At 44.2% G+C, this 18452-nt stretch overlaps 1 protein-coding gene across 1 annotated transcript in view; it reads left to right on the top strand.

Moving 5' to 3' along the window:
- BIN2 (bridging integrator 2) overlaps positions 1-18452 on the top strand; it is a 51806-nt gene that overhangs the window by 23587 nt on the left and 9767 nt on the right. The window contains 6 exon segments of the mRNA XM_088466309.1: positions 330-384; positions 4820-4914; positions 7819-7914; positions 8334-8441; positions 9184-9269; positions 18304-18379. Coding sequence (XP_088322435.1) covers positions 330-384; positions 4820-4914; positions 7819-7914; positions 8334-8441; positions 9184-9269; positions 18304-18379 — 516 coding nt within the window.

Raw genomic sequence — 18452 nt, 5'->3', positions numbered from 1 at the left:
GAGCAGAGCCGACACTATATGTCATTCATAGACATATCATTTGTATACACGTGGCGATCAGGTAGCGATATATTGGTCGATCAATTGATAGGCCAATATATCTGTCAGTGTGTATCCAGCATAACTCGACATTCTGAGATTGTCAGGATTTCACATGTCAACATTTCTGATATCAACACTGTGAACATGTCTGTCTGCCGACATTTCAACATCATAACTGTTGACATTGCGATGACAACATTATGGCTGTGGAAACTGTGAATGGCGAGCATAAGACTGCATTCTGTATCTTAAACCAAGAACATTAACATTTGTTCCTCTTATTTCAGACTGAAAGTAATAAATTACACAAAGATTTAAAGTCTGTTTTCAGTGCTGTGAAAGGTAAGGCCCCATGTAGAAAACTGTTCTTAACATCTAAAATACTAATAACAATGTCAGTAAAACTATTAATATTATGGAACATTTAGAAAAAAGTCTAGATAGAAAAATATTAATTATAATGATAATAACTACAGAAAGTACTGTAGTGGTGTCAGGACAATTATTACAATGATCTAGCCCAGTGGTTCTCAAACTCGGTCCTCAGGACCCCACACAGGTCACATTTTGCAGATCTCCCAGCAGAAGCACAGGTGTATTCATTACTCACTGACACATTTTTAAAAAATCCACAGGTGGAGCTAATTATTTCACTGATTCTGTGAGGAGACCTGGAAAACATGCACTGTTTAGAGTCCCGAGGACCGAGTTTGAGAACCTGTGATCTAGCCAAAGGAAGTGTACAGTAGTCGCATTTTGTAACTGCGTTATTGAAGGCAACACTGATTTATTTATCTCTGCTGTAACTAATTGCTGTTACCTACATCCTACTAGGATCAGCATTTCTATCAAATGAAAAATGTTTTTGCATTTGGAAAGTTATATTTTTTGTTTTAATAGCAAGGCATATGGGGCCTGATTCAGCAGCAGCAAATGCAATTGCCTGAAATCGCTTACGGATCGCAGTTGCTAAAATATACTAATGCCTGCCAAAGCACAGCCGAGCATAGGGACGTCCAGTGCTGCTTTCTCATATCCGTCCAATGTCGCACTCCTGCGTAAGCATCGGTACCATCGATGTACATCAAGCAGTCACGTAGCATCTACGGCAGGTCTGACCAGCCGCAAACACTGCAGCTCTTCTCACATGCAGAGAGCTCTCATGCTGCAAATGCAATCGCTATGGCTAATTTATACATATGTCCATGACAGTAATTAAACTAGGGGTGTGCACCGGACACTTTTCGTGTTTTGTGTTTTGGTTTTGGATCTGGATCTTTCTTCGTGTTTTGGATCTGGATTGGTTTTGCCAAAACCACCCTTCCGTGTTTTGGGTTCTGGGTTTTGTGTTTTGGATCTGGATTTTTTCTTAAAAAATAAAAAAAAAACGCTAAAATCACATAAATGGGCCTTTTTTTGTTCCTACGCTATTAATAACCCCAATAACATTAATTTCCACTCATTTCCACTCTATTCTGAACACCTCACACCTCACAATATTGTTTTTAGGCCAAAAGGTTGTACCGAGGAAGCTGGATGACTATGCTAAGCGACACAAGGGGGCGGCACAAACACGTGGCCCATCTAGGAGTGGCACTGCAGTGGCAGACAGGAAGCCAATCAGCGTTATGGTGCCCATTTGCATGTAGCACGAACCCGGGAGATCCGTGCTACATGCATCTGTGTGATTGGCACAGAGCAAAGACAGGTCCGTGAGACCCGTCTGTGCTGCTGTGGTAAAAAAAAAAAAAAAAACCTGTGTAAAAAAAGAAAAAAATGGCGTGCACCCCCCCAAAAAAGAGCAACCAGCCCCGGGCATTAGTAACCCAGTGCTGGGTGTGCTTAAATACAGGGGACAAACGACGTAGGGGTCCCCTGTACTTAAGCACAACCAGCACCGGGCTAGTCAGAACCAGCGCTGGTTGCCAAAATACGGGGGACAAACGACGTAGGGGTCCCCTGTATTCTGCGCAACCAGCTCTGGGCTCTGATCCGGTCCTGGTTCTGGAAATATAGGGGACAAAAAATGAGTAGGGTTCCCCTGTATGTTCCAGAACCAGCACTGGACTTTTTCTAGCGGGGGGCTGATGCCACAGCCAGGGGAGCCCTTTCACCGGGCCCCCCAGCCGCAGCATCAGCCCTGACCGCTAGTCAGCCCAGGCCGGGGATCCCTGGAGAGCTGGGGACCCCCCCAATAAAGGGGTCACCCTCTCCAGGGCACCCCAGGCCCAGGCTGATAGCCCGGGGCTATCCCCGCCACCCCTGGTGGCGGTGGGTGGCGGGTTGATTGTGTGGTGTGGTGTAAATAAAGAATATCAAACATTGTCTTTACAAGTAGAACTGCAAGTCCCAGCTAGCCTGCCCCGCATGCTGGTACTTGGAGAACCACAAGTACCAGCATGCAGGGCATTAAGGGCCCACTAGTACCTGTAGTTCACCTGTAAAAAAAATGTTTAAAAAAACACAGGACACACACACCGTGACAGTATAAGTTTATTAAACATACATACACACACACACACATGTACACATACTCACCTATGTAACCTGTAGCATCGGTCCACTTGTCCGGTAAAGTATCCCTAGGGGACCTGTGAAAAAAAACATACTCACCATCTCCTATGCGAGGTTCTGTCCTCTTCGTTCCAAAGTAGGCATCCCCGGACTTGGCAAAAAAAAAAAACGAAAACGCGATCCACGAACTTAGTACCGTTCTATAGAACGGTACTTCCCGAATGAGAGCTTAGCGGCGGGGTATCACCATGGAAACCCCGCTGCTAAGCGTTCATTGGCTGAGAGAGGTCATCTCCCGTCTCTCAGCCAATGAACGGCTCCCTCCATTGTAGTCAATGGTGGGAACCGCAGGGTAAACTTTAATAACCTTGCGGCTCCCAGCATTGACTACAATGGAGGGAGCCGTTCATTGGCTGAGAGAGACGGGAGATGGCCTCTCTCAGCCAATGAACGCTTAGCAGCGGGGTTTCCATGGTGATACCCCGCCGCTAAGCTCTCATTCGGGAAGTACCGTTCTATAGAACGGTACTAAGTTCGTGGATCGCGTTTTAATTTTTTTTTTTTGCCAAGTCCGGGGATGCCTACTTTGGAACGAAGAGGACAGAACCTCGCATAGGAGATGGTGAGTATGTTTTTTTTCACAGGTCCCCTATGGATACTTTACCGGACAAGTGGACCGATGCTACAGGTTACATAGGTGAGTATGTGTACATGTGTGTGTGTGTGTGTGTATGTTTAATAAACTTATACTGTCACGGTGTGTGTGTCCTGTGTTTTTTTTAAACATTTTTTTACAGGTGAACTACAGGTACTAGTGGGCCCTTAATGCCCTGCATGCTGGTACTTGTGGTTCTCCAAGTACCAGCATGCGGGGCAGGCTTGCTGGGACTTGCAGTTCTACTTGTAAAGACAATGTTTGATATTCTTTATTTACACCACACCACACAATCAACCCGCCACCCACCGCCACCAGGGGTGGCGGGGATAGCCCCGGGCTATCAGCATGGGCCTGGGGAGCCCTGGAGAGGGTGACCCCTTTATTGGGGGGGTCCCCAGCTCTCCAGGGATCCCCGGCCTGGGCTGACTAGCGGTCAGGGCTGATGCTGCGGCTGGGGGGCCCGGTGAAAGGGCTCCCCTGGCTGTGGCATCAGCCCCCCGCTAGAAAAAGTCCAGTGCTGGTTCTGGAACATACAGGGGAACCCTACTCATTTTTTTCCCCTGTATTTCCAGAACCAGGACCGGATCAGAGCCCAGAGCTGGTTGCGCAGAATACGGGGGACCCCTACGTCGTTTGTCCCCCGTATTTTGGCAACCAGCTCTGGTTCTGACTAGCCCGGTGCTGGTTGTGTTTAAGTACAGGGGACCCCTACGTCGTTTGTCCCCTGTATTTAAGCACACCCAGCACTGGGTCACTAATGCCCGGGGCTGGTTGCTCTTTTTTGGGGGGGGGGCACGCCATTTTTTTCTCTTTTTACACAGGTTTTTTTTTTTTTTTTTTACCACAGCAGCACAGACGGGTCTCACGGACCCGTTAGTGCTCTGTGTCAATGACACAGATGCAAGTAGCACGGATCTCCTGGTCCGTGCGTGCATCTGTGTCATTGAAATACACAGCAGCACAGACGGGTCTCACTGACCCATCTGTGCTCTGTGTCACTGTCAATCACACAGATAAATGTAGCACGGATCTCACGAGTCCGTGCTACATGCAAATGAGCACCATAATGCTGATTGGCTGAGAGCCATGACAGACGGCTCTGTCAGCCAATCAGCACTTTGCCCATTAAAGGCAAAGGCATTTTTTTTAAAATGGCCGCTCGAGGCAAAACCTCGAGATCCAACAGCAGATCTCGAGGTTTTGCCTCGGGAGAGGGATCCGGGGCAGACAGGGAGATCCGAGCTTGGGCTCGGATCGCCCCGGATCCCCGAAGTTCGGGTGGGTTCGGTTCTCAGGGAACCGAACCCGCTCATCCCTAAATTAAACGAACAGACACGCCCGCGTTTAATTAACCCCCTAATGCTGACCACATGACACTTACTTTGCCAATGGATCCCCTGTGTGTACAGTACGTAATCGCAATGCAATCACGACGCGTGCACAGTGAGACTTACACGCATGCGAAGTGGCAAATAATCGCTCGCATTGTGTAAACATCGGCAATGCCTCCGCTGCTGAATCAGGCCCATTGTCACTCATATGTCATTTATATGTCCTAATTTATAAGGTAATCACTAATATATATTGTACATTCTATACTTTCAGCAATGCACGAAAGCTCTAAGAGATTAGCAGAAACACTCCATGCAATTTACAGTGCTGACTGGGATGGATATAGTGACCTCAAAGCCATTGTAGAGGTAAACAGTGAGTGTGAATGAGTAATTATTTACATGAAGATGAAAGGGCAGGACATAAATACACTGTATTGTATCAGGGGACCAATGTGGGTAAAGGCCCCATACACAGGGCGATTTTTCACATGATCTGGCCGTTTTCAACTGATCGTAGCGACCAATCGTGTGAAAATTTGTGTTTCGGTGTCGTGTATCGGCATTGTAGATCAGATGGTTTTGCAGAAGGATTTCGACTGAACAGTACGATGTGACACCTCTTAGTACATCGGATTGTATGGTCATTTGTAGAATCGCACCATTTCTAAATACAAATCTTACAGAATGTAAAGGGAAGAATATTCAAGGGAATCGTATGCGAGATCGGATCGGATACAAATCGTCCCGTGTATGGGGGCCTTAAGTCTGTATATAATAACAAAATGCTATAGGGCAGTGGTTCCTAATCTTTCTTGAATCACAGTGCCCTTGAGAATCAGCATTTTTTTCATGGCACCCCTAGGCCAAAAATGTCTTATTGAGAAATTCAGAAAAAGATATTAAATCAGGTAAATTGTGCTGACCTGTCATCCATTGGACCCATACGCACTGTTGTGGTTGAGCTGACACTGACTCACAACCTGCAAAATCTCCTGTCGCTATCTAGACCTCTGGCTGCGTATGCCATCGCAGGGGCTTAATTATGCACGCCCCTGTAATGGCGTCCAAACACATAGGCACGCCTGCGTTCCTTCAACACCTCCATCTCCACCCCCAAATGGTGCATCCTGTCCTTCACTTCTTTGTGCTGCTGCGTGTCTGCTGCATTCGCATACCTGATCGCAGTGGCCGGCTTGAGCACGCGAACTGCAATGCATACACAGAATGCAAACGTTGACCGGTTGTGTGCGTCCGCAGCCTTGCAATACAACCTGAATCAAGCCCATAGGGCCTGATTCAGAGGACGCTAATACGATCGCAACTGCGTACTCATACACAACTCAGTTACAAATATATGCAAATGTCAGCAAAGATTACCTGAGCATTAAAATGCCCACTGCTGCCTCCTCACCTGCGTGTGACTACACATACCTACATAAACATCGGTAACATCGAAGTACATAGGCGGCCATCTTACCCTTGCGGCAGGTCTGACCTGTTGCAGCCATGGGAGCGTTTTTTTGTGACACGCAGAGCTGCGTATGCAATCGCAGTGGCTAATTTATGCACACCCATGAAACAGCGTTTAAATGGACAGGCACGCCTGCGTTTTTGTGACCACTCCCCATTACCACCCCCAAAAGCTGGCAGTCTGTCACTCACTTGGCGATGGATTCTTCTGTGCATGCATAATCACAATGCGACCGCAGCGCACGCATGCGCAATGGAAAATAATCGCTCGATCTGCGAGAAAATTGCATTAGCGTCCGTCTCTGAACCAGGCCCTTAGTCCCTTAAACACAACATCGATGTTAATCAATTTAGATCAATTTTACTTGATTGAAATTTACTTAGTTGTTACCCGTGAGATTCGGAGCCCCAAGAGCAATGTTTTACCTGAAACCTAATTCTTAACAGATACTGGGCCTGTTTCTGAATCCCACGCGACTTCAAATGCAGGTGCATCTAGCGATTTTTCCCATACTGTGCATTATACTGCAGTTACATATTAACCTGTGATTAACCTTTCCCTAAATTTGAATCTAAGGTCACTTAACATGATTATTCTCCAAGACTGATAATAAAACTCTACATTTTAACAATGACACCTGCAAGTTAGATTGTTTTTGAAGGGGCGGTTAGTGCACATCTTTCATCAGACATAGGGACTTGTGCAAAATCTAAATGCATTAAATAGTTCTAAACACGCAATCATGGAAAAAAAAGTTAACGTTTAAGCGTGCAATTCTTTTCACAAAACTTGTAGGGCACTTCATTTAAAAAAAATGATAATAACTTCTGGCCGTTTACTTCCTGTTGGCATTTCTGCATTTAAACAAACAACCTCCGCTCTCAAATTTGTGTGTCAGCAGATGACGAATCACACAGGTTTGCCCGTAGCAATAACTGCACGCCTTGGCGCCTTGGCAAGTGTGTGCTGAGTAGTGATCGCTAAGGAAGAGTTACTTTAAATTAATTTGCTCACTGTTGAATACTGAAAATGTTGCTATAAACAATGATTCCATGAGATGGAAGCTCATGGGTGCATATGTACAGTACGCTTGGAGTTTAGGCACGGTTATACAATATGTTACATTTCATCTACACTCTAGTTATAGCATAATGTAAACTTTTATTATCAAATCGGAAAATATCCTACATACACTTTGTAAAATTGTATGTCAGCTGCTGTGACAGAGAAGGGCAAAATGCTGAAAGCATGCCTCCCAGTGGTATGTGTTCATAATGTCCACATTCATAGAGTGTAATTATTCTTGTGTCAACATTCATGACGTCGACACAGGGATGTTTACACAAGGTATGGTATGGTATGAATGCCAGCATTCAGGATGTTGACGGAGAATGTCGACGTTCAAATGTCGACATTCACGGTGCTGGCAATGACATAATGTCGACATTGTAAATGTTGACAGCTGATTTCTGGACAATTTTAGGGCTAGGGTTTGGATATACTCACATCCGCAACAGAAATCCGCAGGGTGGACATGCCAGCTCTCAACATTCTGACAATGTCAATATTAGATCAATATTTAATTTCAATCACTCCTTATGTTCTGCCCATTTGTGAGCCCACCATCAATCATTCATAATCAAATCACTTTTAAAATAAGAATAACTTGACATTTAATAACATACATTACATGGAAAACAACATCTATGTAGAAGCAATTGGACTGATAAAGAATGATCTGTGGTAGAATATAAACACCAGTTTTCTTTATTGTGTAACTAAACTTTTCCCCCCTTTAGAACAACGACCTTCTGTGGTGTGACTATGAGCAGAAGCTATCTGACCAGGCTGTGCACATCATGGAGAATTACATGTCTCAGTTTCCTGAAATGAAGGTTTCACAATACTCATTTACCCATTTCATATATAAACTCTGTCATAGAAATTGGCAAAGGGATATACAAACGCAAGCTGTTGGGTTTTATAGTTCTTCTGTATATCTTCTATGTTATCTATAGCTTGCCCCCATATGTGCTCTTATAATCGTCTTTTAAAACTGTTTATTTGTGTTTAGAGTTTCTTACAATACTCCACTGACAACTGAATAGTAAATACTGTTCACCAAATAAACCATCAGTGTACGTCATCCATGGGCCAAATGGATATGCAGAACATTCTGTTGTAACATATATGAAGAATTATAGTTATATGTAGCGCTGATACTTTCTCCCTGGGAACTATACTGTTAGCACGTGGGTAGCTGTACTGTTATACTCTGTAACTTACATATGGTCACGCTGTGAAAATTTCCCAGGAGAAAATTGCAAAAAGAGGGAGAAAATTGGTGGATTATGACAGCGCCAGACACCACCTGGAGACTCTGCAGAACACCAAGAAGAAAGAAGAGGCAAAAATCACAAAGGTAAGAGTGAAGCTGATCAGCCATTATACAGTATATCACCATCACATGTACAATGATGGGTATAATCTACAGTCCAGCAGAATCACTCAGGGTCTTTTAAGAAATGGAAACATCATTATGGTGCAAAGGCTTTTGTCTTTTGCTTTGTGACGCTATGTGCCTACCTGGTAATGCCTATTTTGGCTCAGTACTAAACAAATTACAATAGCAATATAGCTTGGACTGCGACAGACAGCAGCACGTTTTGGACCCAATTACTAGGAGGACCCGGAGCAGAATGGGGAGTAAAACACAGAAACAGGGATAGGAGTAGTAATACTTCACCAATAACATACGGAAATAGTTGAGAATGGCACTTAGGCATGCAGATTTGGGAAAATACAGTGTGTATATAGTATAATTTATTCAAATCATAAATATCTCTGTTATAAATGAATATACATATATTACTGGCTTAACTTAATTAAAAGCAGACAATACAGAATTGTTTCAATAACCAGAGGGAAGTAGCACACAACAATAAATTAAACCCAATGGTGGAACAGCCCAAGTACTGAAGTAATCATAACAGTGATGATACATAAATGCATTTCTACAAATATAATTATCATAAGAACACATTTGTTGAAAGAACCAGCAATTAAAAGCCATACAAATGCTAATTTGTTCAGAGTTTGACAAAATATATATTTTACTTTCTCTTGTTAATAAAGTAACTAAAGTTTGTTTGCATGTTAATCAGGCAGAAGAGGAATTTAATAAAGCACAGATGATATTTGAAGATTTAAATAAGGAACTGCGGGATGAGTTGCCCGTTCTATACAGCAGGTAAGTTAGGGCCTAATACAACAGTCTAACTGTCCATCTATGGGCCTGATTCAGATGTGGACACAATGGCGATATTTACGCATTTAAGCAATTATCAGTCAACTGCGCATGCACCACAGTCTCACCGCGCACACAGCAAGGTACCTTAGCAAAGCCACTTGCTGTGGGGATTTATTTGCAATGTGTCTGACAGTCAGGGACTGTTTGAGGGGAGATAACGGGGAGTGGTGGCAAAAAACACCGGTATATCCCGGCCGTTTTCAGGGTGTGTCATAGCCTGCGCCTGTGATCCCGTAAGCTGATAAAGTGGTTCCGACAGCTCAGTTCAGGCGGCCATTCTGCGTGACCATAGAGTTAGAAAACAAAAGAGGAAAGATGAAATGTCATAAGTGGTGCACTAATTATTAAAACGTAACTTTTAATATTATGAGATTAATATCCAATAATATTGGATATTAATCTCATAATATTAAAAGTTATGTTTTAATAATTAGTGCACCACTTATGACATTTCATCTTTCCTCTTTTGTTTTCTAATATACACTATTGGATTTTTATGATGCAGTATATGAGGGTTTTTGTCTTCTCTTTATGAGACGAAGCATATTTTCTCTTGTGCGACTGTGATTACTTTACTGACCATAGAGTTACTCAGATGGCCGATAATCGAATCGGCTGCGTACTTGAAAGCAGTTGCTTGGATTTGTGATGGCCCTGGTGGGAGTCTCAAAACATATCATGGCTTCTGCAGCATTTGCATATTTTCACAAAGCGAGCTGCGTGCGGGATGGTGATTGCATTAGCATCCATATATGAATCAGGCCCTATAACAGCAAACAAAACTTTGGATTACACACCTGGTAGACTGTTGATGCCCAGTTATGTTCTGTTTTCTTTTCTCTAAAAGATCACTAATCCATATCTACTCTACATACATACTCATACATATTCATAATATATACAACTGTTGAGAACTCTTGGATTCATGATGTTAATGCACAATTAGGATCTATGGGCCTGATTCAGAGCCGCTCGTAAGCGGCCGCTCGTTCGCTCCGAGCGATGTTTGCCCAACTGCGCATGCGTACGGATATTAATACGCATGCGCGAACCAGTCAGTGCGGCCGAAAATCGTTTGTTCGCTATATAGCGAATGCCTGCTATTTTGAGTGACAGAATGAGGCGTATGTGGGTGGTAACAGGGGAAGGTGCTTGAAAACGGGGAGTGGAGATCCGAACGCAGGTGTGCCTAAAGGTCAAAACGGGCGTTTTAAGGGTGTGCATAATTAATACAGCAGCGTCATTGACCACGTCACTGGGTTATTTTATAGCCAGAACTGCTCGCAAGATTGTGGTAGCAAAAACCAACCACAAGAATAGCGAGCAGTTCATACGCTGTTCGATGTACTCGATTAATCTAATAAATAGAGGACATGACGTAGGATGCGAGCGGCCAGGGGGCGTATTTTTCAAAATTACAACCGCAAGTTTTGTTCGCTCGTTCAGACTTAGAGGCGTGAACAGACCGCAATTAGCGAACGGTTCATTTGAATAGTCACACCTTGTTTTAGAACGAACGACCGCAAATAGTGAGCGGCTCTGAATCAGGCCCTATATCTTCTTTATGAAAGGAATTTTTTTTTCATTTAAAAAAATTTAGCCCTAAAGGTGCATACACACGTAACGATTTTTGAACGATTTAACTATAACGACGCCGTTATCGTTCAATCGTTGAAAAAATTGTTCAGTTTCTGAGTTATAACGATGAACGATTATCGTTCATGTGCATTCCCATTTGTAGTTCATTCTGACTGACCAACTGAACAATTTTCATTAAGGGAAGGTACAAAAATCGTTTGTAGTTCAAAAAACCGATCATTACACTTTAAAAAATCTGACAGATTATCTGACAGAAAATCGTTCATAAAATCGTTGGTAACTAAATCGTTACGTGTGTATGCAGCTTTAGTGCAAAACGCATTTGATAGCATTGTCAACCTTCTCACACAGAATTATACAGTAACCATACAATGCTACGATCTAAATTGTTAGCAATAACAAACACCACTAGTGCCATCTTGTGGACAGAAGAACATTAATGCCAGGTAATTATGTTTGTGTTGTGTTAATACAATCATATTTTACATTACTATGAATCACTATGGACAAAACAATTGCCCAATAGTTACAATACATTTATTATAAACGTCTTTATAAGATGAAATGCAAATACAGTGGCGTGAAAACGTTTTTGCCACCTTCCTGATTTCTACTGTTTGCATATTTGTCACACTTAGGGCCCGATTCTGACCCGCTCGCGAGCGCAGGACGTTCGCAAGCGGGTCGATGGTGCCCTAATGCACATGCACACGACGGAGGGAGCTCCATCGTGCGCATGCGCGAGACCCGCATAGCGACAGCTATGGGTCTCACACCAAAGGGGGCGTGCTGTCGATGGTGACTGACAGCACGCCCCCTTTGGTGGGCGTGCCGGGGGCGTTGCTGCCCAGACGGAGGTGTTCCCATGGGAACGCCTACCGTCTGGGTCCGGCCCCACTGACATCACTAGTGATGTCAGTGGGAGTGATTTTGGCTCTGATAGAGCCAAAATCACTCCAGGGCTTGCGGCAACGAGACCCTACCGCAGGGTCTCGTCGCAAGCCCGATGGTCGCGATGGTCTTGACCATCGCGACCATCATCATGGACGCTCGCATAGGCTGTGGGTGGTAACAGTCCAAGAGGCCGCTCCATTTTTAGGTAGGAGGGCCCTGATTCAGAGCGAGCGTTCTGGTCAGAGCGTCCGGCTCTGAATCAGACCCTTAATTGTTTCAGATCTTCATATAATGAGTATAAGACGGAGCCAGACTGAGGTGACCTGGCATATCCTTTACTGGTCCATAAATAATCCATATGGAATTGCAGAACAATGTATAATAAATTTTGCTTATTTGGAACATTATTGTACTTTAGTGCACAATGATGGTGCATATAAAGACATCTGTATTACGGGATCACCTACTGTACATTGTTTATGGAATCATTGGTGAGGGCTGTAGCATAAGCTCATATCACATGTTGACACCTGGTCATAATTTCAAAGGATCGAAAAGAAATAAAAAGTAAGAATTCTGCAAATTTGAAATATTAATGAGATGCATCCAATTTGTCCCTTTAATTCCCAAAGTTGTTTAATAACAAATGAGGATTAAACAAGTAATTAAATGACAGGACTTGGAAAATAATCAGTAGAGTTGGCCTAAAGAACAGTGCTTAAACACTATATTACAGCTGTGTACAAAAGCACTTGGAAAATGCACAGGAAGAGATCCTTGGTTTAATCTGTAATTCATTTTAGTGGGAAGAATAGAAATACTTTCAGAGAAGAGTCTCCCTGGATTTTGTGTTGTTGGTCGGTTACCCTGCCTGTCTGACCCAGAGACTGTTAGCCTTTGTCCAGCAACTACTTAACTGTGGATTGAATTTACTAACATACTTCTTAATTCTGAGGATGCTTCTTGGAGCTCATGAGCTCCCCGCATGAAGCAAGTACCTTCCCAGCCTGCGCTGCACCCCAGCCTCCTCCCCTCTACCATATGAAAACTTACGTGCAGCATACATACCAGTCGGGGTGCTTTGCAGCTATCTGTCTACCTGTGGCCAGAACAACTTATCTAGCTAGCGGGACAGTCCTCCCACTGTTTAGGGTATGCACTATAGTTTGTTCATATAAATATTATTTTAATCAGATACAGAGGACCTTCATAGACAAACATGTTTCGGGCACCAGACAACTATTGAATGTGAATTAAACAATTTGGGAACCTTGTTCACCTAGTTCAACACTTAGGTGGCATTGACCCAATGACATAATACTCATGTGGTGTCCCCTTTGTTCTTACTTTAGGGTCAATGCTAAGTGTGAACACTAAGGGGTATATTTACTAAAGAGTGAGTTTTTAGAAGTGGAGATGTTGCCCATAGCAACCATTCAGATTTTTGCTAACATCTTCTAGAAAGTTCTAGATAAATAAATAGAATCTTATTGGTTCCTATGGGCAACATCTCCATTTTTAAAAACCTGCACTTTAGTAAATACAGATTTGCACAGCTATGTTGTTGCCTATGGCACTGCGAATCGTGCCACACATAGCACAAGACACGTGTTCGCAATCGGATATGCGCACTGCGGACGCGTCTCCATAGGGATGCACCATAGCGTACGCAGTCACGAGGAAACACATGGCATGATGCGTGCACATGTTTGTGGCGCGACCAGCCACAATGTAACTGGGCACATCTGTATACCCCTAACACTAAAGCCGTGTACACACTAGACATTAAATTGAATGATAACGATATTGTTATCGTTCATCGCGTTCAGTATCGTCCAGTGTGTATGCAAGATATCGTTAACAATGCATCCTCCCGCGGATCGTTAACAATGTCTTTCATCGCCCGTACTTGCAGGGCAACCTGACGATATCGTCAGGTTCTGCAAGTTCGGGGATGAGGGAGGGTGCCGTCACTGAACGCTATCGTTAACAATATAATTCACTGTGTATGCTCACTGTCGTTAACAACATGGAGCCCGGCAGTGCAGGGGAAACACTTAATGATATCGCTCATGGAGCATATCGTTAAGTATGTATGAGCCTTAAGTTTGGGATACATAACAAACATTGACTGGCAACTACTAATGTTACTGAACATTCTATAGAGTATATTTATCATTTGTTGCAGATGGGCCGCTAAAGTATCACACCTTATCACCAAATATTGCAATAGTAAGAAATAATTTTTCAGGGCTATTTAACCAGTATAGCCCCCTTCAACAGGAAGAGGTTTGCAGTAACAATAGCCACACATGCACAGATTCAAATTGCAAAAAAAAGCTGGCCTGGGAGGAATCCCCAGTGGGGATCAGAAAATCCCTCTTTGTAATAATAGTCCTTCTCAGTAAGGTCCATGGAGAGGGAGGTCAAAGTGGATGGGACAGGGTGGGGCACTATAAATCAGATTATCATGATAACGCCCCCTGACATTTTGCTGCAATTCACAGTGAATTGTCAGCATGCTCCACCCACTCTAAAGTGGTGGCCGGCAAATTGCAGGAGAGTTGCCCACTTTCAGGAAGCCTAGAGACTCTTCCCAAATACAGGCGTCTCCTGAAAGTTCTGGGAAAATATGTAACAGCCAGAGATGTAGCATTTGACCAGGACGCCTGGAGCACGTGCATGCTATGGTGCCGCCCCCCACCCCAAGTGTGCCAGGGAGGAGACGTGTCCAGCATTAGAATTAAATGGAAATAAAAATAAACATTAGGGGCCGTATCGGACTGGGGCATAGAGGGCTAGATATGTTCCAACTTCCAACCCAAGTAATTCCACTAATAAAATCCAGTTTTGTGTGTACTCAATAAAAATACACCTTACCTATATGGTGCTTTCTCTGCAATAGGGAACCTCTAAAGAAATTGATCCTCCCTGGGCAGACTGTGGACCTCATTCAGAGGCGGTCGCTAGGGCACGGTCGATCGCAACGAGCGATTTTTTGTCATGTGCACATGCGTGTAGTCGGCATTGCGCGTGCGCAAGCCAGTTCTTGCGAGCTAAATGGAGTCTGTCGTCAGTCACTACTTGGTCGTATCTCTGATTGACAGATAGTTCTGTTTGTGGGTGGTAACAGGGGAAGGTGCATGTGAACGGGGGCGTGGCGCAGCGAACGCAGGCGTGTCTGGCATAAAAAGAGAGATTTCAAGGCGTGCATAAATTACTGAGCGGGTCATCGCACACGTCATACCGCAGCCTTTAAGATGCTACTTCTCGTAGTGCTTGAGTGAGCCCAGGGTCTACCTCAAGCACTGCGACTGCAGGCGATGGTTTCTGCCTCTGCTGATGCCTGGAGTCAATTAACAAAGTAACAGGTGTTTGTCATTGCAATGTATATTAGCAAACTGGTTGCGTTAATTGGTTTTTTTTTCTTTTTAAATGGACATTACATTTGGTTGGTCTTGGTATGTTATATTTATATTACATTTGTTTGCAAAACCATTTAAAATACATTTAATAATCATAATTCCCTTTTTTTGGTTCAAATGCTAAATACATGTTTTTGTAGATGTTTTTTTTATATATTTTTAGGTTTGTGGTACCGCACATCCCAGCATGCTTTGTTTTGTTTTTTTTAATAGTAAAGCCCATAGCCAGATTTCTTAAACCAAACATCAAAAAACACATGCAAAATTTACATTAGAAGAACAGACAAAAAAAAACACAGTGATTGCACGCTGCTTGCATCCGCATCGAAATAGGCAAAAGAACCATCGAAAGTGCAGATGTGGAAACTTGACTCTGCCAAAAAACCACGATGGTCACATAGCTTGGCACCAGCGACAGACAAATTTCTGCGACTGTAGTCCTCGCTCACCCCTTTACGAGACTCAGAAGGTGTGTTTTCATTGTGATGGTAGTTTCCTTGCTTACGATATGCGCTGCGATTTTGTGCATGATTTGCATTTACTCGCTCTTTTATGATACGATCGATTGCGCCCTAGCGACCGCCTCTGAATGAGGGCCAGTGTCTTCAGTCGGTACTCAGTCTTCATGTAGGAAATCACATAGTCCGGAAGATGTCTGTTTGTGTAGGAATGTAACCAATGTCATCATCATACAACAAAGGTTCAACCAGACTCGTGCCCCCTGTGTCACCTCCTGCCCCATGTCCCCTACAGCCCCCTGCCCCGTGTCTCTCCAGCCTCCTGCCCCATCTTTTCCAGCCTCCTGTCTTTCCGGCCTACTGCCCCGTCACTTCATCCTCATGCCCCATGCTACACCAGTCTCCTGTCACTCTAGCCCCCTGTCACTCCAGCCTACCGCTTTCACCTGCCCCCTCCCACACCCCTGGCAACAGCTTACAGTAGATTTTTGGATCTTAGTAAATTGGGCCAGAGAGCAGTCTACAGCATTAGAAAACCTTTTCTATGATATCTCTTGAGTTCTGGCTTTGTTATATTGCAGCATTACTTAAACCATGTGGAAACTGTAGTTTAAGGAATTGACGCTGGGCTAAATTTACTATCCATCTGTTTTTCAATTAAAGCAGCAACAGAAAGAAATGCTAAACCAGCCTGGTTTACCATTTATTTATGTTGCCTCTTTAAATCAGTCGGTCAAAGCTGCTGATGATCGGCAGCTTTGAAATATTAGCAAAGTAAGCCGTGATAGCATACTGGGTGACACAACCTGTTAGGGTTAATGTGGCTATCAATATGAAATGCAAGCAGACATGCTGGGGAACAGTAGTTCTCCAGACAGAAAGTTAATCCAGCGTATAATGCACATTGGCCAAGGTACATGTGGTGTTATATATGTAATGCAGTTGTTGGTGCTTAACCAGTTCTTAGGTTTATTGAATTACAAGTACTGTAGTATATGACACAGGAAAATTACAGGTGTAACAGCGCTATGTAGAATATATAAGTACCAACAGCCTAAAGCTTAGAGTTTGCTTGGTGTTGTAATGTGCCAGACGTGATTGTGTTGCTGGACATTGTAGTGCACCAGGCATGATTGCGGTAAATACACAGACGGATGTGTAGTGCACCAGGCGTGATTGCGGTAATTACACAGATGGATGGTAGCACTGGTGCCGTATACGCTAGCGGTATTCATACAGTGTACTTGCTGTTTGGTACTGCGGCTCTGTATTGCTCTGTATGCTGTTAGTATCCTGAGTCTTAACATCCACAGGGAAAACCATAGAGTAAGACGCGCGGAGATGCTGCGCATGCGAAGTAGCACAGGTCAGAGGTCGGGACGGTCTAACTGACATTGGCAAGTCCTAGTGACTGCTGAGACAGCTTACCATGTCAGGGTACTTGGGGGATGCCGGGCCGGTGCAAGGTTTCCGGGTGCCCCTAGGCAACATTTCACCAACCGCCCCTGCTCCCTCCAATTCATAATATGCTACATATCAGTCTGCCCAGTTAAATAATATGTCTTGCACAGCAGTGTCCCAAATTCATAATATACTATATAGTATAGTACACACAGCAGAGCACCAAAATCACAATGTACCTCATAATACTGCCGCAAATTCCTAATATGCCATACAGCTGTGCCACAAACTCATTATATGTCACTCCGCCATGAATTATGCCATTCATATTTTTTCTTTGTGGACCCAGCAGTGCCCCCCAGTGGCCGGTACCCTTAGGTGGCTGCCTAAGGTTGAATGGTAGCACCGGCCCTGGGTGGAGGCAGCGCAGGAGCACACTACTTCTAACATGAAAAACTGACAGATAGTAAATCATATAATAAACTATTATAGGAGCCTAGTGCCTGGGGACAGTGGCCCTCATTCAGAGGCGGTCGGAGGATGCAAGCGGTCGCTCAGAAACTGGGCGGCCGCTTGCATCCTGACCGCCCGCCTCTGTTTCGGTCGTTAGGCTGTGGGTTTACACCCACAGCTCTAACGACCGCTCGGGTGATGGTCGCGATGGTCAGAGACCATCATGACCATCGGGGCTTACGACGAGACCCTAGGGTAGGGTCTCACTTGTCGTAAGCCCCGGAGAGCTTCTGGCTCTGTCAGAGCCGGAAGCTCTCCACTGACATCACTAGTGATGTCAGTGGGGCCTCCCCCAAACGGTAGGCGGTCCCATGGGAACGCCTCCATTTGGGCTGCCACCCCGCCCGGCCCGTCTTCCAAACGGGGCGAGCTGTCACTCAACATCGACAGCTCGCCCCCTTTGGAAAGAGACCCGCTACGACCGGCGCTGTCGGTCATAGCGGGTCTCACGCATGCGCATAAGGGAGCCGGCTCCCTCGTGCGCATGCGCACTGGCCAAACATCGAGGCGGCCGTGCGGTCGTAGACCGTACGGCGCCCTCTGAATAAGGTCCGGTGTCCTGTTGTAAAACCTCACTTTATGTAAACTATCATGCAATAGACAATTTTAACACATCAATGAAATACAATAATTATATTGCATTTTATTATATCCCTCGCAATGTTTTTCCTTATTTTTCTGCAGCCGTATTGGATGCTATGTGACCATTTTCCAGAACATTTCAAATCTAAGGGATGTTTTCTACAAGGAGATGAGTAAGGTACATACTTTGTGTTCATTTATTGCAGTGTTTTGTAAGTAATAAAAAATAAACTTTTTTGGAAAACAAATAA

The sequence above is a fragment of the Taudactylus pleione genome, unplaced genomic scaffold (assembly GCF_031769625.1).
Source record: "Taudactylus pleione unplaced genomic scaffold, aTauple2 ptg000065l, whole genome shotgun sequence".
Taxonomy (NCBI): domain Eukaryota; kingdom Metazoa; phylum Chordata; class Amphibia; order Anura; family Myobatrachidae; genus Taudactylus; species Taudactylus pleione.
The sequence above is the reverse complement of the archived record's forward strand: the minus strand, read 5'-3'. Positions and strand labels throughout refer to the sequence as shown.